The sequence below is a fragment of the Camarhynchus parvulus genome, chromosome 4 (genome assembly GCF_901933205.1).
Source record: "Camarhynchus parvulus chromosome 4, STF_HiC, whole genome shotgun sequence".
In the NCBI taxonomy this organism is placed as follows: domain Eukaryota; kingdom Metazoa; phylum Chordata; class Aves; order Passeriformes; family Thraupidae; genus Camarhynchus; species Camarhynchus parvulus.
Window position 1 is genome coordinate 10,801,768 of NC_044574.1, and position 25,638 is coordinate 10,827,405.

Sequence of the window (25,638 nt, forward strand, 5' to 3'; positions counted from 1 at the left end):
GGCTTTTGGGGAGCAGGAACTCTGGCTGAGAGCTCACTTTGTGCTTCCTGATCTTTACACAATGCCCTGCAGCACTCAGGTAATTACTTTAATAAGGCAGGTAGCAAACACTGTTAAGTAAATGAAAGGGCAGAGGCTGGTGTTGAAACATTCAACCTAATGCTCCTGCATGCACAAAGCACCACTGTAAGAGCCATGGGCTCATCTGCCTGACAAAACTGAAGGTCATTAAGGGACAGCTGATTTGGCAGTCCCATGGTACCATCACCAGAGGAGACACAGGGCTGGGAGAGCACTTACTGCCAGGTTTGTGAACCATAGAAAACTGCAGTTAGCAAGGAGATTTTGTGGTGCCACTGAGGCCACAGGCCTGGTTCCCTCAAATGCTCTGTAAAGCATATGGATTTGGAGACTTTTGAGGGTTTTTTATGTGAGGACCAGCTTTGAGCCCAGGAGAGCAGCCAGAAGTTCCCTGAGTTTTGGTGTTCTGAGGGATACCTTGGATGGCCATCTTATTTCTTCTTTAAAAACAAGAAAAGGTTTGCAGGAGAAGTGACATATTTGTAACCCCAGGTCCACACCCACTGAAGTAGAGCTCAGGTGGGGTGGGATGGTTGTGTGCCAAGGCTCTCTGGTCTCTTGTCAGTGACAGATAACCCAGGGTGATGCTGCAGCTGGGGCAGAGCTGTGGTGGTAGCTGTGAGAGCAATGTTGGGCTGCCTCCACCCTTCCCTCTGTAAGCTGCTGTGATGTTACACAGTGTTTAAGAAAGATAAATCCATGGTTGTAAAGATGGCTTCTGCAAGTGGCTGCCTGCCACTACCACCTCTCTCACAGGTCAGCAGAAGAACCAAGGCAGAAGGTGGACTTGGAGAGGGACGAGGTTAGAGCCAGGAAATCCAGAGTTACAGGGACAAGCTCACAGTTTGCACCAGGCACTGGCAAAAAAATGGGGGTCAAAGACACGTTTGTCCTTCCTCAGTGTTGCCTGGGTCCTCAACCCTGCATCTCTGGACACACAGAGAGAGGGAGCACGTGGCTGAAGGAAGATCTCCATCCTTTCCTTCCCATGTTGGAGCAGGGGAAGGGTCTGAGGAGCCCTTCCCCTCAGGTGGAAGGAGTACCATAGATAATGTGGGATGAACTGACCACAGCCCCCATTTCCAGTTCCTCTGCAACACAATGGGGAAGCAGGTGTGGAATTCAGGTGCAAAATTAAGCCTGGGAAGAAGGCAGAGGTGGGGGAAAGTGTTTTTAAGATTTCTCATTAGTCTACTCTGATTCAATTCAAAATAAATGAAATAGATACAAATAATTTTCCTTGAGTCTGTTTTTCTTCTGATGTTAATTAGTGACCAATCTCTTCCTGTCTTTATCTCGACGCAAGAGATTTTAGTTATATTTTCTGTCCCCTGTCCAGCTGAGGAGGGGAGTGATAAGAGTGGCTTTGGTGGGCACCTGGCATCCAACTAGGGAAACTCACCACAGGGGTGAATCAAAATCTCTCTGACTTTTCCCTTAAAATCCCATTTTTTCCCTCCCAGTTATTTTCATTTGGCCTCAGGCTCTGCTCCGCAGCTCTCAACCCTTCTTTACCATCTGAGGCTCTGAACTCCACTTGCATTTACACAGCTTGCTGTTATCTGTTATTATTCAGACAAAAGTTGAAAACTTCTAAGCTTGTGACCTTATAACCATGCAGAAATTCAGTGCCATAGTCTGGGATCTATGATTACATGCAAAAATGGAATAAACTACTTGAGCTTAATTATGGCAGAAATTAGTGGTCTAGGACACTGTGCATTACTGAGCCTCTTACAGCCTTGGGTCTTCATATGCACGTTATCTTGATGAAGTGAGGTGCTTTTATCTAGATTTTACTACTGTGAAATGGGGTACCAGAACACTGGGGTAGCATCAGGGATGCCTTTGGGATTTAGACCTGGCTTTACATAAGACCACCTGCAGCAGAGTAGGAACCTGGAGTATGATCTCTCAAATCTTCTGCTGACATCAGATGAAGGAATCTTGTTCCCCACCTTTCTGAGGCTTTGTGCCAGCAATAAATATTGAATCGGAATATAATTAGTTTAAAAGTAGAAGAAAAGCAGAGCTCCCAATATGTGAACTACTGATTTACCTTCCTGTGATTCTTCTTTCAAGGGCAGCTAAGGTCCAGTTAGAGTTGTGCTGGGGGCCACTGGTCTGCCAGCAACACAGGTAGGGCTGAGCTTTGCATTCCTGACACAACATACACAGAGCTTAGTGATGATGACTGTGAGGCCCTGTGGTGCTGCCTCCATCCTGCTCTGAGCTCTGCAGCAGCAACTTTCCCTCCCAGCACCTCTGCAGCTCAACTGGCTGTTTCCACTGCTCCATATGGTTACAGTCATTTATAAACATCCTCTCTTAATGGAAGATGACACCACACAGCTTTACATGCAGCCTTTGTACATTTTCCATGGCAGAAACTCCTATTGCATCAGACCTGTGCAGGGCTTGGTGCAATGACAACTAAATCCACAAAGGCTTTAACAGGCATCACAGTTTAAAGCACTAATGATGAATTATTACACACTTGTGACCCCCTCATAACAGTCATTATTCTTAATCTAAACTAGCAAAGTTCAAATTGTCCACAAATTTTCCAAATTATTTGTGACATCTGCCTCTTTGGCCAGACCTACACCATGATTTTCATGCCAATTCCGAGCCTGTCCACTTCAGTCCTACTTATAAAACCTGATTACAAGCAAATAACTTCAGAACAAGCAATCTCAGTCTCAACTCCTGAGCTGCTCTGCAGTAGAAATGGTTTATAAAATGTGTAATTCATACCTTACCCCACCAGTAGGACTGTGGAATGGGGATATGGTCCAGACGGGCCCCACGAATTCCGGCTCTTCTGTAAGCCTCAGATGTCAAATCTGGGAAATTTCTGTTCAGGTCCAAGTTCTGAGCTGTCTGTCGTCCAATGACCCATCCATTGTAACCAGCCCCCTATTTTGTCACACAGAAGCCAATTTGAAAATAGCTCCCTGTCTCAAAATAACACTTTGTGGAAATTGATTAATCAAAGGGAAGTTTTAAAAGAAGTAAACTGAAAATGTCTGTACTGCTAAAAAACCCACGCTTATTAATTAATCACATTTTGTCCCCATGAATATTAATGCACTAACTAGCATTCAGGAAGTGTTTCACTCACCAGTGATGTGACTCATGAGAGGAACACAGGAGCCTCTTGCTCAGAGCAGCATGCAGAGTGGGTTAGAGGAGAAAAAGAAAATACAGCTGGATGCCCCCAAGACAGGATGAGGCAGAATACAATAACCCCAGACTCATACAATGGACAGAGCTCACCACATGAGCAAAAACAGAGAAAAAAGGTCTAATTTCATGCTAGTGGTGGTAGAGAAAAAAGAGAGGGGGAAATGAGAATGTCAGTTAACAAATAATAGAATCTTAGTTTTCACAGGTCTCCATCAGACATGAGTTGATCTCTGAAAACTGCCATCCATTATGAAACTTTGACAGTACAGACAATATTCACATTTCATTATGCCTACAGATTTAAAAAGAGGGGGAACATAAGCATGTTATTAAACGGCATTTCCTTATAAAACTATGTAAGTCATTATAGTGAGTCAGGCACTTTGTTCTAGAACTGATAGCAGAGAGTGCTAAGTGTGTGAAAAAGTAACACAGTCATTCCCACATCATCACATGCAGGCAGCAAAACTGACAAATATGGCTTTGACTTCCTCTTAGTTCTGTTCACATCATCTTTGGAAAGCAATGTACCACCAATGCTACCTGGAATTCTGGCAGTCAGTTATTAGTGTTCCCCCCTTTACATGACACTCCCCTCCCACTTTGTTCTTTCCCATGGAGAATTATAGAAACATGAAGGCCTGAATATCTCCTTATAATAAAACTTTTACCTCTTCTGCAGCCAGTTCATACCCATCAGGATTGAGTGAGGGCAGGAGATGAATTCTGGTGCTGTTGATCAAGGCCTGGATGCGAGGGTTCCCAAGAAGATATTCTGAGCACAGATACTGAGCGAGGTATATCAGCAGCTCCTTCCCCACAACTTCATTTCCGTGCATGTTGCCAATGTACTTAAATTCTGGCTTGACTGTGGAATGTCAAATAATGAGATGCTTTAATTTGATTATACATGAGTGGCTTCCAAAATCAGACTAATCCAAGTTGCTTACTGATGAGTCAAAGTTTTGTTTACGCTAAATTCATGCACACATTCCTGCAAATAGCACAGCAGTTCTAGGTGAACTTCTCTCCATTAAACATCAGTTCAGCAACAGTTTAAATAGTGTGAAATAAAGTTCAATCCAAAATATTAGGATTCCAAATCATAAGAGGTGATCATTGCTCTGAGCTTTTGCTAGAGTCATCATTAATTGTGTGCAAAGGATGCTGAAAACAAAAGCATCAAGCCGTGGCTGGGGAGGAACAAAACACAACCCTGGCACTCTGACCTACCTTGGGGGGCTTCAATGCCTTATTTTGCCACAGATCTTAGAAACCACGTGCAGATATGTAATATATCACCTCTTTATTTAGGAAAGAAGTTGGGTTATGCATAAAAAGGGGATTTCAGGCTAAATAGCCCTGGAATAAGCCTATTAGAAACACATAACTTTGCAATACCCTGTAGTTATTCTCTCAGTTTCCATCCTTCCTTAGAGACTAATGGAAAGTAGAAAATAAATGCACTTTGGAGACACCCTTTCCTGTCTATCCCTTCATCTTTGCCTTTGATCCTGGCCAGCCTTGAGCACTAGACACTGGAGGGAGCCTGGCACAGAGCTATTATGCCACTTGCTCAGGCTGGTAAAATCTCCAGCTCTGGACCTATTTCTACCTCCTTTTATGGTGTCCCGAACAGCATGAAGCAATAGATTTAGAGAAAAATGCTAGAAAATGTGTTAAACTACCATCTTTTATCATGTCATATCACAGTTTTCATTTAAAAGCCTGATTCATAGGCTTTGTGTTTTCCTGGCAAATGGAGTAAAAGCTTAAAAAGACACCTGCAACTTATTATCTTTGAACAAGAGACAAAGTGTGATAGGCCAGGAAAATGTAATGTAGATCTTTGCTCTGTTAATGACATCTACTGGGACCTGATTAAGTTTAAAGGCACCTCAAAATACCTCTAGATCACACAGAGCAGCACAGCTGAGAGTAAACAAAGTGACCAGTCTTTGCTGTCCTCCCTGAGTCCCCTTTGTGGGCAGCACAGCACAGAGAGGACACAGCAGCCTGACCTGAGACCATAATCTCAATAAAGTATTAGGTCAGATGTAGTTCAGTTCTGCCATACTGCTGAGGCTGTGCTAATGCTGGAGCTCTTCTGATGAGAAGCAATGTGAGGCTCTCAGCAATGGCCATAGCAATCCACCAAATCTAGACAAGTATAATTTTTGACCTGGGAGCCAGTAACTGGAAAACAATACCTAATACTGCCCTAGAAAGTTATCTGCTTTGTAAAGAATTTAAAACACTTAAAAATCTGGCCCTTGCTGTCATAGTGATGAAAACACAGAACAGAGATGTGTGGTGTTCCCCTCTGCAGAAAATTTGTGAGGACTCATGTCTCAGTGTATATATTAGCACCTATAAATGGTATAATAACATCTGTTCAGCGGCTATGGTAACATAAATTCCTGGTATCACCAACTGACAGGTATAGTACTGACATGAATCTCTGTTCAGCAGGATTGTTTTCTGTGCTGAATCATCCCTTTTCTAGTGTCAATGTCCTTCTCTATCTGAGGCCTTCTCAGAAGACTTGTATATTTTAGGATGTGAAGGACAGTGAGGAAGTGATAGATGATAGGAAGGGCAAGTCAATGTATCCCACATTTGTGCATTGGGTGCAAATAAATAACAATGATATCACTGCAACCATATACAGTGATACAAGGTACAGCATTACCAAGTATGGTCCTGCACAGAGCCCATAACAGTAAGAAATTGCTGCTGGGTTGTAATTGCTACAAGGAATCATCAACTATCAGTGCAACACAGGAACTCAAGGGAGGAGAAATGTTTTGGAGTCAATGCTTTTTACAGTTTGAGATATGTCCCAGTAACAGGGCCTGTTTTCACTTGGACAATCTGGTCTCCCCTGCAGCAGCCTGCCCATCACTGATCAAACTCACGCAGCTCGTGGTGTCCGGGCTTGGTTGAAAACTCAATCACAAAAAGATCCTTCCCCTCAAAGCTGCGGCCGATGCTGTAAGTAGTGGCAATGTGGGAGCACCTCGAGGCAGTCTTCTTCAGCGTGCTCACCATCTGGGAATAGGAGTGGTGTTTGAACTGAATAAAAGTTGCTGGCAAGTCTGAAGGCAAATCTTCCTCAGCATCTACTTCTCCTACAATGAAAAATCATTAGAATGTTTAAAACCATAGTGCTCAGAGGATTGTAAGAAAAATTGTAATTTTTTTTCAAATTATCTTTATAAGTAAAAGAATTATAGAAAATAAAGCTGCAATCAAAACCTTAAATGTATGTAGTACATCCTACACTTTATTGTGACATATTGGTTTTTTTTAAATCCTACTAATGCATATGCACACTAACAAATATTTGTTCAATCTCCAGTTAAATTTGACCTTTGGCATGCTAGCTCATTTCAGTAACAAATTGTACAGATTTTTCGCTTTAAATTTGGTGAATCTTTTTTTTAAGAGATTCATCTGTCTTCAGCTATCTGTATCTTCATGCAAACAAACATCTGTGACAATCATTAATGAGAATATTTTAATGAGCTGTTAAGCTTGACAGGCAGTCATAGATTTATAAGTGCACTAAAGTTTCAGTTTTTAAATAAAATACTTCAAATATATAGACAGCTATCACACAGGATGGGGATCATCTAAATGCATCCAAATACCTTGCTCTGAGCTGCCTGTCTAGTGATGCTCTTTTTAAATGAGGGGGAGAAATAGATAATTCTTCAGAACAGTTTAATTAAGTCTTTAAAAGAGGTTGAACAAAATTAATGACACATTACAGATCTCTGCAAAGACAGCAGGCTGAGATGACAAGTGAAGAGATTTTGTGCCATGGATAAGTCAAGCTGAGTGTCAGGAGACCCTCCCCATGCAGACAAGGTGTGCCAGCAGACCCTTCCTTCCTTCCTTCCTTCCTTCCTTCCTTCCTTCCTTCCTTCCTTCCTTCCTTCCTTCCTTCCTTCCTTCCTTCCTTCCTTCCTTCCTTCCTTCCTTCCTTCCTTCCTTCCTTCCTTCCTTCCTTCCTTCCTTCCTTCCTTCCTTCCTTCCTTCCTTCCTTCCTTCCTTCCTTCCTTCCTTCCTTCCTTCCTTCCTCCCTCCCTCCCTTCCTCCCTTCCTCCCTCCCTCCCTTCCTCCCTCCCTTCCCTCCCTTCCCTCCCTTCCCTCCCTTCCCTCCCTTCCCTCCCTTCCCTCCCTTCCTTCCATCCCTCCCTCTCTTCCTTCCCTCCCTTCCTTCCCTTCCTTTCCTCCCTCCCTCACCTCCTCACCTCTCAGCTTGGCCAGCGGGTCGAAGCACCCCTCTTCCTCCCCAGCAAAGAAGCGGTCACAGTCTAAGAAGTAGGGCCAGGCCATGTCTATTGCATCAAAGGCAGGGAGGCAATTCTTTTTGAGGTTTTCACAGACGTGCCTGCAGGGCTTTATGACTTTGTCCTTTTCGCACTGTGGGGCCAGCACTGAGCAGCCCAGGAGCCTCAGGTCGGGGTTGCATTCTCCCTGGAGCAGGTTGTGCAGCACGCTGATGAGCAGGTACTCGGAGCTGTACTCAATCACTTCTCGAGACTTCTGATCCAGAAAGTTGGGATACACCATTTGAGTGTAGGCAACATCAGTACAAGAACTCAGGGCAATATCCACGCATTTTGCTGTGAAAAGGAGATGAACACAGGAAAAATAACTTTCTTCACTGATATTCTGAGTAGACAAAGAGAACATAACAAATACCATTTCAAGTGAACTTATTTCTTTAGGTGTCAAGTAGGCTGGGAATAGTTTGCAAACTGAATTGCACATTTAAAACCACTTATAGAAAGATGATGAGAAGCATGCTTGGTTCTGGAGATATAAACTGAGTTTAGGAATTTGACCAGAGAATTTCTAAGAAAGGTGGGAATTTGCTGCTGAGAAAATGAATAAAAGTGTATCTGTGATATGACTCTCTCCCCTGCCCTTGAACAGTCATATGGATTCCCTTAGTAGGTGTGAGATCCTATAAGTTTTCTTCTTTAGTGGGGAATGTACCACTAAGTTACCTCTTTTCTCTGCTTGGCCCCACAAAATTTGTACAGTTTAATATCTCTGAAACTACAGACCCTCCACGAAGTTTGATTGAAATTGCCCAGAGATGAAAAGTCATTCTGGTGCTTATCTCACAGGCAAACAGACCCAGAATATGATTACATGTATATTCTCATAAACCCAATACATTTTAATGAATCAGGTTAGGAGGTCTTAGGAAAGATAAGTGTTGATAACACCCTCAATCCACTTAGAAGTGGAAAAGAGTAATAGAAAGACATCTCTTCATAAAATTACTGGCTGTTAAAGTAATGGGTCTACATTTGAGTGTCCTTCTCTTGGTAATGATTCTGGCTGGTAAGAAACACTGTTGTCAGAGCAGCAAAATACAGCAATGCATGAAAGAGCACATTTCTCTTGTCAGAAAGCCCACTGTAGCACCAAAATGAGTATACTTGTCAGGAAATTATGAAGGAATACTTATTTTTTTGAGGTTCTCCAAGAACAGCAAGGAAAGACACTTCATACCTTTCTGTACAGTTTGACATTGACCTGTAAATAAAGAGGAAAAGAAAAATGATTACAGAGTGGGTACATATGGTTCCTCCTTTGTGTTAGGAGTTGTCTGATCTGGTATCTGCTGCAGCTCAGACTGAGCCATACCAGCCATAGGAACCAATCAGGAACCAGCACATATTCCCAGCAGGCACATATCACAGAATCACAGAATAGGCTGAGTTGAGAAACCCCATTGCCCTTCATCCACACACAGTTAGGTGCTTAGGAAATTTCACTAATCAAAACCTAGGTATTTTTTAATCTGGTTAGTCTAAAAGGCCATATGAGTCCTATAAATATCAAGGTGTTTTATCAATTTCCTCTAAAAGATATTTTTGTCCCTTATAATGCTGTGGATACCTTTCCTGCTAAAGCAATTCAGCCTTTGGTAGATATGAGGGGACTTTATTCCTTCTTCATCCTACTTAATAGTATCTCTAGCACTTGGGTTTTATCACACTTTTAATAATATCTTAAAGCTAATTATTTCCCTCCCCAACTACTCTCACAGGAAAGCTTTTCCAAAAGATCACTCTTCTAACGGCCAGAAATTGCCTTTTAATTTCCTGTTTAAAAGTATTTGTGGCCAGTTTATATCCATTGTTGTTGTGCCAGCATTGTCCTTTAGCTTAAGCAGCTCTCTCATTCCCTGGTGCATTCCTTCACACTGTGTTTGCAATGAGCCAACAGATCTCTGCTTTCTGTTTACTAGGTCAAATAAATGCTCTCTTGATTTTGAAGGAGCATGGTTTGGTGACCATCAATTGCTCATCAATTGGTGCTTTTGCTCCTGTAGCCAATAATTCAGTCCTGTCCTTCTCCAATACTGGCAGCTAAAGAAACCTATCTCTGCCAAAGTATTGGAGTTGGTTTCACCAGTGCCTCTTAGGAGCTAAATCACTCTGCCAGCCTGAACACCACCAGGTTCACCCTTCTTGTGGTGCATTGGGGATCTCTGCTGTTGCTATTTCCTCTTGCTCTCACTGGGGGGACAGGCATCCCAGCTTCTTGCTCAGTAAATTGAGCATTTATCCTCACAAGACCAAAGTCATTATGTTTTCCTTTTTTCCTGCTAAAGAGTTTGAACTTCTACTCCTGGCATATTTGTTTAAACGTAATCATCTGCATATGTGTTGCTAATGAGTTGATCACTCTTTAGCCAAAATAAAGTCATTGTAATAAGAACAAAATTAACCCTGGGATTTTATATTGGAGGGAGACATTTAATTGGAAATCAGTCTGGTTCTATATTATAGATTGTAATTGAGCCACATTACCTCATAAAATAAATGAGGCATCAGAACTAGCAGAAGTAGCCCATCCCCAACACCAACAAGTTCTGTTAAGCAGCAAGCTAGAAAAAATTATATCCATACAAACTCCTTTCCTGGCTCAGTACATCATGATAATTGCATTAAATAATACCTGGTTCATCAACAGTGATGAATCCATTATAGGATTTCATTGTTTCCCCTAGCTAGGCACAATCCCCTCTGTGAGTTAGTTATTAAGGTCAAGGCATTTCTAAAAAAGCTTCATCTCAGCCAGATACTGCACACAGTGCTACATCTGGGGATAATCAAGGAATAGCATTTTGTACAATGCCAGTTGAGAGAGAGAAAGAAATGATCTCTTGTTAGTAAGAGCTCCAGCAATTAATCCTGCTGATAAAATTGGATGTTACTGCCCCCTGAATCTGGATGGTCTTATATACTAACATCATCACACTCACATTTGAGAAACCTTGGACATAAGTCTAGAGTCAGCAAAACGTTCCTTACAGAGGGGAAAATGTAGTGTGGAGAGGACTGGCTTGAGTTTAGCCACATTCCAATGAGGAGAGTAGGAGGGTGACACTATCTCCATTTATCACCAGGGTTATTAGCAATGAATCCCCTTTGTTACCTTGAGGTAACAAAGATGAGAAATATTTGACACCTTTTTTTTTTCCTCTTCTGAGAAGAAAATTAATGTATTGTAGCTATTATTTTAGACTAGAGGGTTGTATGTGCTGGGTGCAGTTCTTTGTGGGTATTTGGGGAATGTGAATGGTTCTTCTACAACGGCTCACATTTCCTCAAAGGTAAGAGGCATTTCCCCCTCTGCTGGCTCCAGGACCAAGCTACAAATATCCTGATAGTTTCTGTCTCTGATCGGCAATGATCAAATAATGAAACTGAGGCACACACAGTCTCCCCAAACACTTTTGCTGTGCAGGAGTGCTATTACCCATCAATCAGTTTGAGATGTGGCACAGCCCTGTTCTCAATGGCATCTCAGAATTCTGCCTATTCAGCTGGAGCAAAAAGGTGTTCTGGCAACACACTGGAGCAAGCAGAGGAAAACAAAGGGAAAATGAAGCAGGCAGGGTCTGGATGTAGTGCTGCCTCTCCCTGCCCCAGCTCCCTGAACAGCAGCAGACTTGCTGCCTTTAGCAGATGCCTCTTTCTGCCCAGCTGGCCAGGAGAGGCATCAGGAAGCGATGGACTGCTGATGGAAGAGATGTGAAATTCCACTGATATGCTGTCCCAGGGTTCACCTGAGGACTGGCTCCTTTTGTGAGCAGGAGGAGATGTTAGCACAGGAGAGGGAAAGACAGCTCTGGTTCCAGACTGTGCTACATGTCATCCACACTTTGATATTTTTACCATATCTATATAGGGAGAAGAAATCTATTAAGCAACATGGCTAATGCTCATTAACAAAATGCTGACTGAAGAGGATAAATCTATTTTTCAGATGAGGCACCAAATCCATATAAATCTTTTCCATTGCAACTGAAATCATTCATCTCAGTATGTAATAAGCAGAGGTAATTCTGCAACACCCCTGCTTAGCGGGTAAAGCTTTTCCACGACCTGTGATCCAGGATGCCCCTTACAAACTCAAAGCTATCAAGACTCGCTCACTGATTAGCAAAAGCAGCTCCTTGCTGCTTGGTCCTAAACCTGGATCTGTCACCCTGTTCTTCTAAGTTCTTCTAAGTTCTTCTAAGCCTTCTGATGTTTACATTCTTGTAATGAACTTTCTCACATGCTTTTCTCTAAATAATTATTGTTTTGCATTCTTTTCTGGAGGAGGAGAAATTTGATGGACTGATGGTTTGTTGAGTGTCATTGGAGAGGCGGCACTGTCATCCTCCAAGCCACTGTCACTTTTGAAAATCTATAAATGCTGGAGTCAGAAATTAAACATCCTTCTTTTTACTTTGGAGATTCCAGTCTCTGCGTTGTTTTGTTTCGTGTCCTATAGTGACATGGATCTAAACCTAAATCTAGATCTAAGCTAAAATTAGATTTAAGCCTCACACTATTGCAGCATACTGTGGCATTTTCTCTCTGTCTCTTCTTACTAAAGACATTCATGTAACTTCTGGCCACCTCTCCCCATCATGCAAGCTGCTGTATGACCCAGGTATCAGCCACAGCTCTATCCTGTAAACAGCCAGGACTGAAACAGCTTGAGATTTCAGGTCATCAGGAGCCAGTATACATAAATCAAGAGAGAAAAGGTCTGGTTTATACCAAACCTTGCTTTATAGCCAGCCTTAAATATGTGTGCTGATGTGGTGTTTTGACTTTCCCAAAGTTTCCTAACACCAATGCTTACATATGTTTTGGAGGGTGCAGCTCTGCAGGGGCCAAGGATAATTCTGCAGGATGTGTGCTTACATAAATAAGTGTGGATACACGTAGCTGGGCCAGAGCCTGCCTGCCTGGAGAGCCAGGAGCAGGAAGCTCTCCAAGGCCAGCTCCAGGCTGTACGGTCTGTTCCTGCAACCTTGCACCCACTGGCCTGGGTCTCTGCACAGAGAAATCACCAGAAAATCCCCATCCCTGCCCATGACAGCTCGTTTTCTCTAAGCTCTGGCAATGCCAGAAGAGTTCAGGCACTCCCTGCTTCATTTTCATAAGAGAAATGACATGGGCTGATATACAAAGAGTTTCTCAGGTCTCCCAATTCACTTGTCAGGCTTCAATTGCTGCTTCTTCTGTGCTTGAAAGAATCTAAAATTTTTTTTTTTAGGTTTTTTTGTGTAAAGGTTTCCCCATGCTCAAAGGAAGACAGTGTCACCCCCTCTCAAAGTCCCATCCACCGACAGGTTGGTACAGAGGGACCTTTTTCTTCCTGACCCAGAACAGCCTTTTCAATTTTTTATGTTTATTTTTGTACTCTAACTATTCCACCACAGCTACAAAAGTCCTTTCAGTAGCACAGCTTCTATTTAAGATTATGGATAAAATAACTTATTGAAGAGGAGAAAAGCCATTTCAAGCTTTCTGAGCTCTCTCTATAAAATACGCTTCTGGTTTTAATTTGCAAAGGCAAGCTTGAAAATCTACAATGCAGCACATACATATTTTACTGCCAAGCTTACATTTTTTCCCCTTGATGATTCAGCACCAAAGGAAGCAAGCTGCTGTGATTAACCCTAACCCAGACAACAGAGCTCAACAACTACTTCTAGTACCATGGACTGGCCAGTTTCAAGAGCAAAGCCAACAGGAGACTTGTGCAATTGATGATCTGGAATAAGCCCAAGGGCAGGTTTTAAATCCGAAATATCTAAGTCATTCAGGGAGGCAGATTGGTAGGGGGGTGTGCTGGTCAGTACAGATCAAAATGGATCAGATAATTTATATTGTAAAGACCAGCATACACCCTCACAGCTTTCTGGCCTTCTTACAAATTTTTAAACTAGAAGAACATATGTATTAATTTTAGTCTGTTTATAGTGAAAGCCTCCACTTTCCACTTCCAAACAAAGCAGTTCAGTTGCTTATCACATTACTATTATTCTCCTGGCTGTTTCACATGGTTCATCAAGTCAGTCTTCCAGTGATATTCTGCCTTTTTCACAAAAAAGACAAAACTTAGTATCAGTAGCAAGATACAAACACTGGAAAAGCACCTTCAAATGGCAAAGCATAATCTTCCAGAGCAGCTCCTAGCTGCAGCAAAAGGACAAGGGCAGGAAAAATCCATTATATAACACTTACACGGATCAGATTCATCAGGAGAAGGGTGTGGAAGGAGTGGAGATGTAAGGGAACTAGGGGCAGAGTAATGAGAGAGCTGAGCAGCTTGGGCAGGGGGAGAATGGTTGAGCAGAAAGCCCTGAAGAGAAGGCAGCCACACACCTGAGGCACACATGCAGAGGCAGAAGTGGAGAAGATTCCCAGCCACAGAAAAGAAATTCCAGGAAAACTGGAGGAGAGAGGAGTTCCTGCAAAAAGCAGCCACATGGTTAACTCCATTTTCTGGATACATCAAATGTTTTGTGAGAAGAGGACTGAAGAGATGTTATTAACCCTCCAGCAATTGCAGTAACTGCCTGGGGGAGGGATGTGTTTGAAGCAGGCAGAAGCAGTGCCCAAGACCTCTGTGCAGCCCTCCTTTAACCCTGCTCCCTCACTTGAAGAAGCCTGAAAGCACCTGAAAGAGATTAATGCCTCCTCTGCCTTTATTTTGCAGAGCAAGATCACAGCAGGAAGATCCAAGCCGGTGTTCATTGCCTATCACCCTTTTTTCTAACCCACCTGCTGCCTGGCATTCGGTTAAACACCCATTTTTATTGAATTATGAAGGTGTGCCCACAGCTGACACTGCAATGACACTGCAATCAGCTCTTTCAGGATTGTTTCTCTCAGGACTGCTCTGGAGCCAGTGAGAAGGTGCTGCAGCTTTTCCATGGGTGATGTAAGGTCACAGCCTGCAGACCACAGGTCAAAATCTGTGCAGATGCACGCCAAGACCTGTCACATGGCAAGGGCACAAAGACAGCCTTAGCGGGCACCTGTAATCCTCCCTTGTTTCTGGTTGTTCAGATGCAATTTAAACATGTCTGCAGTTGTAGGTGGTGCCTAAAAGAACTGATGAAGAGTATTTTTATCTGTTTGTCTGTCCCCACCACTGCCTTGGTGCCTCTAGTGACTCTGGTATCACCCCACCTGTGTCTCTGGTTGTAAGTGTTGCTCCAAGGAGTCCTTCAGGAATTGAAAATCCTGAATATAAACATAATTCCCTAAACAAAACCTACTAAATGCCTTTTTCTGGCCTCAGTTGAGATCTTTTCCAAGTTGCAAGGGAAAAATTACCCATCGAGAGAACAAAATGCAACAAAGGTGATGACAACAAAGTGGTCCAGCAGTTGGCAAATTGTCTGAAGGTTTAGTGAGCTTCACACATGACAGGGCTGCTGCTGAACAAGGATTTCCTGTGCATCAGGATGGTCTGGAGACACATGGAAATCAACTCTCAGTGAAGAAAGAAGAAAAAAGCTCAAATCTGGGGATGATGGCATTAAAATTAGCTGGGGTAAGAAGGTGGAATAGGTCAGGAAATCTCTACAACTATCATCTAAGGATCAGATTTTTTTGCCAGGTTGCCTGGCGAAGGATAAAAACACTTATCTATCAGGTAATCTGGGTCTGTGATGCCCCCATAGCTTTACTTGGTGACCATGCACTCCTTACAGCTCAGTTCCCATGGTTTAAGGATGTAGTACTCTCCACGTGCTTTGGCCAATAACCTACCACAGTTAGATGATTTCCTTTAAGCAAGCCCAACTCTGTTGAATGCCATGGGACAGAGAGGATCATGTCTGAAAAATTGAGGGTTTTATCTTTTCTGCCATAATCTTTCCAAAACATTTTCCAAAATATCATCCCATTCTCTTTAAACAGTGTATCCATCCCCCTAGATCAACTCTGTCTTTTCTTTAGTTTAGAAGTATGAGGACTATTATAATTAACACCACATCTGATTCTTCTGTAAGTAAAGTTTTAACCAAATGTGGTACTTTTATGTTATAAAAGATTGACAGTTAATTTAACAACCTTGACTTAAATATGTGCCTTAGTCTCATATTGTCTCCTAGATAAATGTATCCTATTATAACCCTAAAAATTGGGTGTCAATTATATCAGTAGAGTTAAAAGAGTATAAATTAAGGGATTGAAATTTCAGCTTTATTTTTGAAGTGGACAAAGTAACCCCAAGTCCTAAACTCCATTGATCTGTGATAGCTGCATCCAACTAGGAGGATGTCCAAACAAGATTCAGCAGTGATAAAAACCCTGGGTCATAAAAGCCCAGCAAAGAGACCAGGACATGGCCCACCAGCTTCAAACAAGTTGCTCACAACATGAGAGGTGATTTCTGATGGTACCTCCATGCCCAGCCCTGCATCTGGCAATAACACATGACATTCATCCAGCATTTGGCCCAGGCTTCAGAAGGGGTTGGCTCTCACAAGGCACCAGCAGCGCAAAGGGGACCATGGCAGCTGTCAGCCAGCCAGCATCCTCAAACACTGTGACTGTGTGAAGGGAGAGGTATTGTCTAGAAATGTTATAGGGGATCAACCATTAGTGTTATTAAGTCTTGCTAAAAGCCTAGCTGAGACTAAGAGCAGTGGGATTTTGTTCAGGTTTTGGCTACGTATGCACACCCCCACACTTTAGAGATGTCTGTACAAATATTCTGAAGAAAACTTTGCCTTCACATTAAAATCATGTATAAATCATTTCAGCAGTATAAGGAAATACCTGTGTCTTTTATTTTCAATATAAACTTTTCCCTCTTTCTGACCCCATTTCCCATGTTAAAAAGGAGCTGAAGGCCAGTGTTGCAAAAATAATAATTGTGTAGAAATCCTAGAGCCACTGGCAGGAATTCAGTAGAGCTCACATGATTCAGTGATGACAACTGGCTTCACAAAGAGCAGGAATTTCTCATCTTGTGAGTGAGCATGATGTAGATGCTAGTTGTGCATTTTTTTGTTTTGACACAACTTGGACACATGCATCTCAGTTCCAGCCAGTGAGATTCCAGCAGCCTGGGCTTTCCCACACGTGGCAGCACAGTCCTGTGGCCATGCTCCATGTCAGCACCTGCCAGTGCCAGCCACAGCAGGATGAGGCACCACCCCACTGAGGTGGGGGGAAGACCCCAGCCCACTGCCAGGTCACTCAGTGCAATCACAGGAGCAGCAGCAGCTGGAGAGGCTCTGCCTCTCTGTGTGCACAGGTTTCACCAGGAAACCAGCATGAGAAACATCCACAGCAGGTGAACAAATTTGCTCAGGTCCCGTGGACCAGGGCCATGTGAAGGTCATAGGAGGAAATAACTTTTACCTTTTTTTGCCTTTTATTTAGCAAAAACTGTGGCACATTGTGGAGTTTGGAGCTGCAAAGAAGAGGAGAAAGGTATAACATCTCTATGAGAACACACTTTTTCTGTCAGTCTTATTCAATTTTATAGCTCAAAGAAGAGCCAGTGCCACAAAATCTGTTCTGGGCTCCAGAATACATATTGTAATTGTCCCCTGCCCCCTGCCCTGGTGGTTTCTCACTCCTCATCTCCCTTCCTTGTACCTCCCCACTCTCTCATCTCCACTGGCTAGAGGAGGTCAGGATGGGACAATGTCTGTCTCAGGAGAAAGACAAAATGATGAAAGCAACAAGGTGTTTGGAAGAGGAGGAGGTGTGACAGGTGTGCCAACCAGCCACAATGGCTGAGAGAGCTCTCTGGCCGCTCTCCTACCTCCACAGCTTCAGGTTAAACAGCTCCACTCCTCTGGACTCCTGCCTGGAGAGTAGAAGGCTCAGGGGGACCTTCTCCTTCTCTAAAATTGCCTGAAGAGGGGTTGTAGTGAGGCTGGGGTCAGTCTCCTCCCAGGTAACAAGTAAAAGGACGAGAGGAAACAGCCTCATGTTGCTCTAGGTGAGGTTTAGGTTGGATATTAGGAAAGATTTCTTCACAGAAAGGTTGTCAATCTTTGGAGCAGGCTGCCCTGAGGACTGGTTGAGTCAGCATGCCTGGAAGGATTTAGAAGATGTGTTAATGTGCTGCCCGGGAACCTGGTGTGGCGCTGAAACCCGGTGGTGCTGGGTTCATGGTTTAACTCGAGATCACAGCGGTTTCCAGTAGCAATTCCATGGTTCCATCTGCCAGCCTGTGCCCCTGCCCGAACAGCCTTCAGGCATTGGGGCAGGGCTCGGGAGGGCGGCAGAAGGCTCGGGCAGGCGGCAGAAGGCCCGGGAGGGGGCAGAAGGCTCGGGCGAGGAGGGCGGCAGAAGGCTCGGGCGAGGAGGGCGGCAGAAGGCCCGGGAGGGCGGCAGAAGGCCCGGGCGAGGAGGGCGGCAGAAGGCCCGGGAGGGCGGCAGAAGGCTCGGGCGAGGAGGGCGGCAGAAGGCGCGGGAGGGCGGCAGAAGGCTCGGGCGAGGAGGGCGGCAGAAGGCCCGGGAGGGCGGCAGAAGGCCCGGGAGGGCGGCAGAAAGCTCGGGCGAGGAGGGCGGCAGAAGGCCCGGGAGGGCGGCAGAAGGCTCGGGCAGCCCCGCTGGCCCTGAGGCGGGCCCGGTCGGTGCCCTCAGCCGTGCGGACGGGCCGAGCAGGGGCCGCACGGGGGCACCACAGGCAGCGGCGGGGCTCAGCCCGGGGCCGGGGCCGAGCCGGGTTGGGCTCCCCGCACGCCCTGTGAGAGCCGGTGGTTTGCAACCCCACTGCAACACCCCTGTACCCCTGGAATTCCCCAGAAAAGGGCTCCCTGAACACAAGTAACAGGAAAGGAAAGGCTTTGCTGCTTTTAGCATCACTATGGATAAAGGGTTTTTCGCTGCCCCATTCTGGAAGTGTTCAAGGCCAGGCTGGATGGGGGCTGGAGCAATCTGATCTAGTGGGAGGTGTATGTGTTCAAGGCACGGGGCTTGGAACGAGATGACCTTTAAGGTCCCGTCCAACCCAAACCATTCTACGATTCTATTATACAGCCTCAGCCTGACCCCGGTGGCATCACAATTGTAGAATTGTCTGCAGCTGTAAGGAAAGTCACCTATTTGAAAACATATCACTTCAGTCTGCCTCTGTGGGTTTTTAGTTTTGTTGTCAATATTTATAAAGCACTTCATTTAACTAATTACCACTGGACTACATCAGTCAGCAGCAGAGATGCACAACTTGGTTAAAGAGGAACCTGTTTTATTAGCTCCCTCTGAAAATGTTTGGTCATTTCTCAGAGGAAACATGCTAAACTGTACTTTTCTCACCCAAACTATAGGCTAAGAGGCTAGTTAAACTCATAAGGGTCTGACAGTGACACCTCTAGCATCTTATCTGAGAGAGACAGAGTTTACTGACTGCCCAGGGATACAGGACACAGCCAGGGAGAAAGCATCTGGCCTCCCTCAGTGCCACAGCTCCCAAATGCTGCCCAAAAAGCTCACTACATAGTGTATGATGCCTGTGCCATATTGTGGAGCTGGATGACAGTAATCATTTCCTTATTTTTCTTAACAGAAAAGCACAAAGCAGTTTCAAAGGATCTTGGTATAGTAAATCATGTTTCATTTTGGCTTCTTATGAAAAAAAAAAGCAAAATGAGTCACTGCAGAACAAATACCACCAGGAAGCCTGCAGAAAGCAGCTCCAGCCTTGCTGGGAGTCAGACAGTTGTACTCGCTCCTGCTGTTCTTTCCTGCAAGAGCAACTCCAGGCTGGTCTCCTCTTACAGGGCACTATAGGTCTGGCCATTGGGATACAGCAAGACCTACACCATGGATCCCAAAACAGGAGAGAAAACCCCACTGCTACAGCTGAAGACACAGCCTATGCCCTGAACGCTGAGAGGAGACCCTTGCAAGGTCCATTTGTGAACATGTGCATCACTACAGGCTCCTTTCTTTTCATGTGCCGTGACATGATCTTATCCCCCCTTTAGAAAAGAAAGACCCTGGAGAAATCTGTCAGGTCTCTCAATGTCCAAGCTGCCTGTTTATTGTCTGACCCAACAGCCCTGCAGTGGGCAGTGTGACCCTTCCGTGGCACACAATGTGGTGCCATTGACAGCTCCCTTTCCCTGCCTCTAGCCATCCCTCCAGCAGCATATTCAGCTGCCTTTCTGCAAGCCCTGCCCTAAAGGCACCACAGCTGCCAACACACACAGAACACTCTCAGAGTCACCCCTCAATGATCTATACATTTGTGGTTGCTGGGATTAATATCCCATGGCAAGACCCTGATCAGCTGGAACTGGGGCAGAATCATACCTCACAGAGAAAGGTCGTGCTGCAAACCACACAGCCTCTTCCTGTAATTGGCTGTAAATAGTCTACAACTCTTCTCTTTGTGCAGCTTTATCCAAAAATAAAATCCCTTTAGGCTGTGGTAGACCTCACTTTGATGTTCATGGGAACAGCACTCTCAAATTATATGCAGTACATGGCACATGGACTGTACTGTGTAGCAGTTCAATGCCAGTGACAGTCTATGGCTTATATTTAAGCACTGAAATATACTCGAATTTCCTTGGGTAACATTAAGGTCAGTTTCAGGTTAACTTATCTCTTCCTGTAATCCCATAAAATAAATATTTTTCTGACTCATTTTAAGTTTAGAGTCTCTGAAAATAGTTTTCCTGGAATAGACCTTGTCACTACACTGAAATTTGTGTCTGCACTGTCCCCACATAATTAAGAACACTTGATAAAAAACATGTATTTTTAAAAGGCACTGTTAATATATTTTATTAGCCAAGTTGTTCTGAATCAAAACTTTCAATTAATTTAGCAGCATTTTCATGTTTAACCTTTATTCTAAAGGGTAAATCTGCTTTTCCAGCCTATCAACTCAAACAAATTCCATATTGCTTATAGCAAGCTAAAACACACCCTACAGCTGTCAGATCCTAATAAATCTCATACTTTGGACTTGAAATAAATGACCTAAAGCTAAATGTAAGGAAAAGCTTTTTTTTTTTTTTTCCTTAAGCAGAAAAGCATACAGCAGGTCAAAAGGTCACCTTCTTGCAATCTGACTACCACATTCCTAGAAGGCAAGGCCAGAGTAGAGGTGAACCTTCTACATTCCCCATTAGAGTGAGGAGGGGTCCTTACAACTGGGAGCTGCACAGATTGACAGAAAGACACCTCTGTGACAGCCTTAAAGACAGTGATGAGGAATCTTTATCAGCCTTGACATCACAGCCTTGTTTTTCTGTTGCACAGCCACACACCTCCCACCTTCCCATCCATGCTTCCCAGTTTCACCATCAGCAGTATGCAGATTTCCAAAGAGTCCATCCCCCTTATCTCTAGGGGAGAGTGACAGCTCCTGTCTCCCTCCCCTTGAAGCTGGAACTCTTTACTTATCTGCAGGAGAAGGAGGACGAGATGAAGGAGGACTTTAGGGGTGGTTAGCCTTACCTAGGGTCTCCTGGCCGGTTTCACAGTGGGGTGCTGGCTTGGTGGCCCTAAGCAGCCCAGCGAGGAGGAGCAGGAGCCTCAGGACCATGCTGGAGCCCCTTGCTCAGCGGCACAGTGATGTGGCACTCAGTGCCTGATGGAGTGACTCCTCTGCCGAGCCTCAGCGCGGCTCCGGCTCTCCGAGCTGCAGAGGAAATCAGTGCACTGCAAGGGCATGCCCACGTCTCACAGTGTGTGCAGTCCAGGCGTCAGATTTCAGCTGCATTTCAGCTTGGAAAGCAAAAGGCTTTGAGCCACAGAGGGAGGAGGAATGAGCTCCCCCTCCCCTCTGCCTCCAGACCGTCTCCCTCCTGCAGCCTGGTTTACAATTCCATAAACAGTTTGAGCAAAGGGGGGATCCTGCAGGGTTGTGCCCCTGCAGGTCCCTTTGGTCTCCATGCAGTGCTTTTCCTAAGGGACAAGGGACATTCATGAATGTGTGTCTCCCTGAAGCCAAGAGAACCGTCTGGAGGGAGCAGAGGGAAGAGACAGAGAAAAGCAAACAACTGAAAGCAACTTTCCTCAAACTGTGGTATTTCATCACATACTTAACTGCATTTTTAGCACATAACATGACAGTGAAAGGACTCTGAGCTGCATCCCTCCGGCACACAGAGAATGGGAACACACAAAACAGCCACCAGGATCCCCCTCTGCATGCTCCTCCTGGGCATTTTACTTAAGATAAGATCGAATTGTCTGGAGGGATTCCAGTATTTTCTGTCTATTCTTAAAAAAATAACTTCACAAACAACTAGATAAGATTCTAGGACAGCATTATAAGGTTTAAACTGGACAGTAAATCTACATTAAGTTGATAGTAAATTGATATTTTAATTTTCTTGTTTGGTTGGTTTTGGTGGGGTTTTTTCAGTATATTTTAAAGAAATATGTATTTTATGTTTTAATTTCTGTGCAATAGGTATGGTGGAGAAGCGTACCTTAATTAAGATGCAAATTCCTCATTTCTTACCTACACATCAGAAAACATCCCATGTCACAGAAAAAAGGGAATTTTCCCTCAAAATCTAGACCAAAACAGACCAGAGCATCCTGTCTTTTTCAGGCAGCACATGTTCCTTTGAGAAGGATATCTGCTTCCACAGGAGAGCAGAGAATCTGTCCTTGCAGGCAGAGCATGCCGGCTCCTGCTGCTCAGTATTGGAGATCAGTAGGGAGTTATGGTGCTGTATGATAATGTAATCAAATGAACCCCCTGCAGGGAAACCACTAAAGAGGCTGACAGGGCAGGAGAATGCTGTGTGTGTCTCAAAAAGTAATTGATGTCTCATCTCATTTAAAAGGGATGCATTGAGAAGCTCAGCAGTCAAGTATGTCCTCTGCTTCCAGGCTCTGCAAGGCAGGTTGGGTTTTTATCTCCAGGATTTCCTTCTAGATCTGGAGACTGCAGAGTCTGCCCTGTCTAAACAGTACCAAAGCCTATCAGGGTTCAAAGAACAAACTTCCAAGGACAAGAATACTATTTACCTGCCTTATTTTTTGTCCTGATCACACAGCAGCATGGCTGGACCATCAAGAAAAAAAAAAAAGTAACAACAAAGCACTGGAAGTGTGGCCTCCAAGGGAAGGAATACTTCACCTTCTGCCTAATTCCCCAACAACTGGCTGCTCTGAGTACCAATGTGCCACACTTGTGCCTGAGTGCTCAGGTACAGCTGAGGGTTTGTCCAAGCCTGACGCTTGCTGTGTGCCCAGCCTGTGCATTTTGTGTTAAAGAGGAAAAATAAGCTGCTCAGAACTAAACAAAGTGATGTGGCTCAATTTTTTACAACAACAAAAGGCAGAAGAGGTTATACCTACAGACAGAAGCCAACCCTCAGCCCTTGGAAATGTTCATGTCTGTACTGCAGTTTTCTGCAGCCCTTGAGAGTGTGGGGGGAGATTCTGTCACATACATCCCAATGCTTGTGGCAGTGAACCCTGCTGCAGAACTAATCCTGTACTATCTATAGTCCTGTTAGCTTTTCACTTCTTTTTTGTTGGCATGTTTTCCTGCCTGTATTTTCTCTGTTTGCTACCCTCCAGCCTAGGCACTATGTCCTTGTGAGTGATTTCTCACCTCCACTGCACTTCAGACACCATTGCCAATGTAGATGCCACATACTTTGGGACCATGTGTTTTAAAATGTGGTCAGTGTCATTATTATTGGATATTAGAAGTGAATTCAGACCATGTAAAACTTATAATGGGAAGGAGTAAAGGGAAGAACCAGTGTGGATCAGGGAGGCCAAGAGCAGGAAAATCAGAGGAGAATAAAAGGGATGGCTGCATGCAGACAGGCTGTGGGGCTGTACACCCTGAGTCCTGTGCCTGATCACTAAAGTCCAGTCTATTTTCATGTTCAATCCTTAACTTTTGTTTTTCTCCTACTATGCAATCTCCCTCTCTGACCTAGATATGCAAGCTGAATGGTCAAAATGCCAGCAAGCTGAGAGACTGAGGTGTAAGCTGCGAGGTCTAGGTGTCAGCCTCTGGAGAGACCAGGAGGGTTTATATTTCCCAAGTGAACACAATCCTGTGTGCAATCTGGATTAGCAGGCAAGTAGGAGAGGACTTACCTGAAAAGACTTGAGGTGTGGATCAGTGGCTGGGTAAGGGGCCCAGGGTGCAGACATGACCTGAGCTTGTGCTGATGTTTGAGGAGTCTGTGAGTGTGGGCCTGCCTGTGAAGCCAGAGTGGGAGCATTTCTGCTTTCACCAGTGAGCCTCCAAACTGAGCAGCCACAGAGGGACAGCAGGACTGGGCTCTGTGCACTTATATGAGTGCTGGTGGCAAACCAGCTTGTCTGGAGTCATGTGTGTGTGCTTGCCACCATGGGACTCACCCTCATTTCTGTATGAACTTGCACATGTCCTCATTGCCTGGATGACACCACAAATATCACATCCTTCACAACCTCCACTGCATCAACTAAATAAAGCTGTCAGTAGCTGGCAAGCTCCAAGCTTCTTTGTTCCTCAGCTTTCACAGACTATTGACATTCAATCAGGGTGTCTGTTTGATACCAGGATAAAAAAATTAGAGCATAAGTAGGATGGATGGGGCCTAAGAATGACATTCAGGTAATTAAAAACAAAGGTAAATTTATCAGTTTGTCACTACCATCTATAATTTTTTTCATGCTTTCATGCCCTAAGGTACAGAAAACAGAAGGTCTGAAAGGGTTATTTGACTTTTAGCTTAGATTACCTGTTCTTTTCTTCCTTTCCAATGGATTTGATCCCACGATTTACAGTGTGTCTTTCTGTGAAGGTTTGGCACATTTGTCACCTCTGGGTTCCCCTGTAGACCTGCACCTTTCTGAGGGGAGCAGTAGTTCAGATATTGCTCTTACCACTTGTACAATATTTCCAGCCTTCCAGCATTTCTAACTTGTGTGGTTTTTTCAGCCCATTGTAAGCAGTTTGTGTATATCACTTGCCCTTCTCACATTTTTGTTGTGTGTTTACACTAACTACATCAAATGGGACTAGCAGGAATTTCACAGCTGCACGACCAAACCTAAAAGCATTAAAAGCACCTAGGACAGGGATGGTTGGGAATAGAGGGATTTCTTAACCTCTCTATTTTCATTGCTGTGTTTAGTAAATCTTCTCATCTTAGGAAGTTGAAAACAAGTTCTGGCTTAGGGTTAAATATACAATTTTCACCCCAATTCTAAAAGGATCTTAAAAATGAACGAGTGAATCCCAGACTGTTAAGCAGATGTAACAACATCCCCGGGGTTCCATCATTTGCATTTGAATCACTGCAATAAAGGTAGATTATTTCACTAGCTGCTATTGCTGACTGTGTTTTCCTGATCTGACCTTTCTGTTAGCCTACAGTCCACAGTCCAGCAGCAATCCAGAAATCCTCAGACCAGACTAAATACCAAAAATGGTTTATGTCCTTGGCAGGTACTCAAAGTGGGATTAAATACAGTACATTTAACTTGCTTCCATTCTCATGATTCTTACTCTTGTAAGATAAATTTAGCAGAGGAATATCTTAGATTTAGACAGGGTTTCATTACCTTGTTCTTCTTTATTTTGACTCTGCTGAGAGGAGGTTGAACATTAAACAGAAGCAGTGTTGTCTAGATAACTTTTCAAAAGGACAAACAGACAGAGACCAGATGAAAATGCTACTTCATGGCTTGTTATTCTCTCCCCTACTAGGTGCTAGTGAAGCTGGCAGAAATTGTTTGGCAGCACATCACATCTGCTCCAGCACAAAGTCAGCAACTGTGGTTTTAGGACTTTACAGCAGTTTAAATTAATCCAGGAGATATTTTCATTTGCACAGAAGCAACCAATTGCATTCTGTGGGTTTTGTTTATTTTTGGTTTTTTCCCTCCCTTTTTCAGTTTCTGAAAAACAGGGCAGTGAAGAGGAACTGGTCTCAGGACAGGCAGGGAGTAAATCAGCAACTTCCTACAAAGCAATAGCAATATTTCAAAAAATCCAACCCTGTTCTACCTGTCTTTGCAAGACCATATCACCCAATGAACAGATTGAGCTTCATGTAACAGCAGAGAACTGGAAAAGGCTCTCAAG

General features: G+C 44.1%; 1 protein-coding gene across 1 annotated transcript in view; it reads right to left on the reverse strand.

Moving 5' to 3' along the window:
• Positions 1–21,312, reverse strand: part of CPZ (carboxypeptidase Z) — a 35,265-nt gene extending 13,953 nt beyond the window's left edge. Inside the window, exons 1-6 of the mRNA XM_030948264.1 lie at positions 21,039–21,312; positions 8,806–8,829; positions 7,530–7,904; positions 6,189–6,401; positions 3,942–4,138; positions 2,839–3,000 (exon numbers count right to left, since the gene is read on the reverse strand). Coding sequence (XP_030804124.1) covers positions 2,839–3,000; positions 3,942–4,138; positions 6,189–6,401; positions 7,530–7,904; positions 8,806–8,829; positions 21,039–21,126 — 1,059 coding nt within the window. The 5' untranslated portion in view covers positions 21,127–21,312. The remainder of the gene's footprint in view (positions 1–2,838; positions 3,001–3,941; positions 4,139–6,188; positions 6,402–7,529; positions 7,905–8,805; positions 8,830–21,038) is intronic.
• Positions 21,313–25,638: the final 4,326 nt, after the last annotated feature.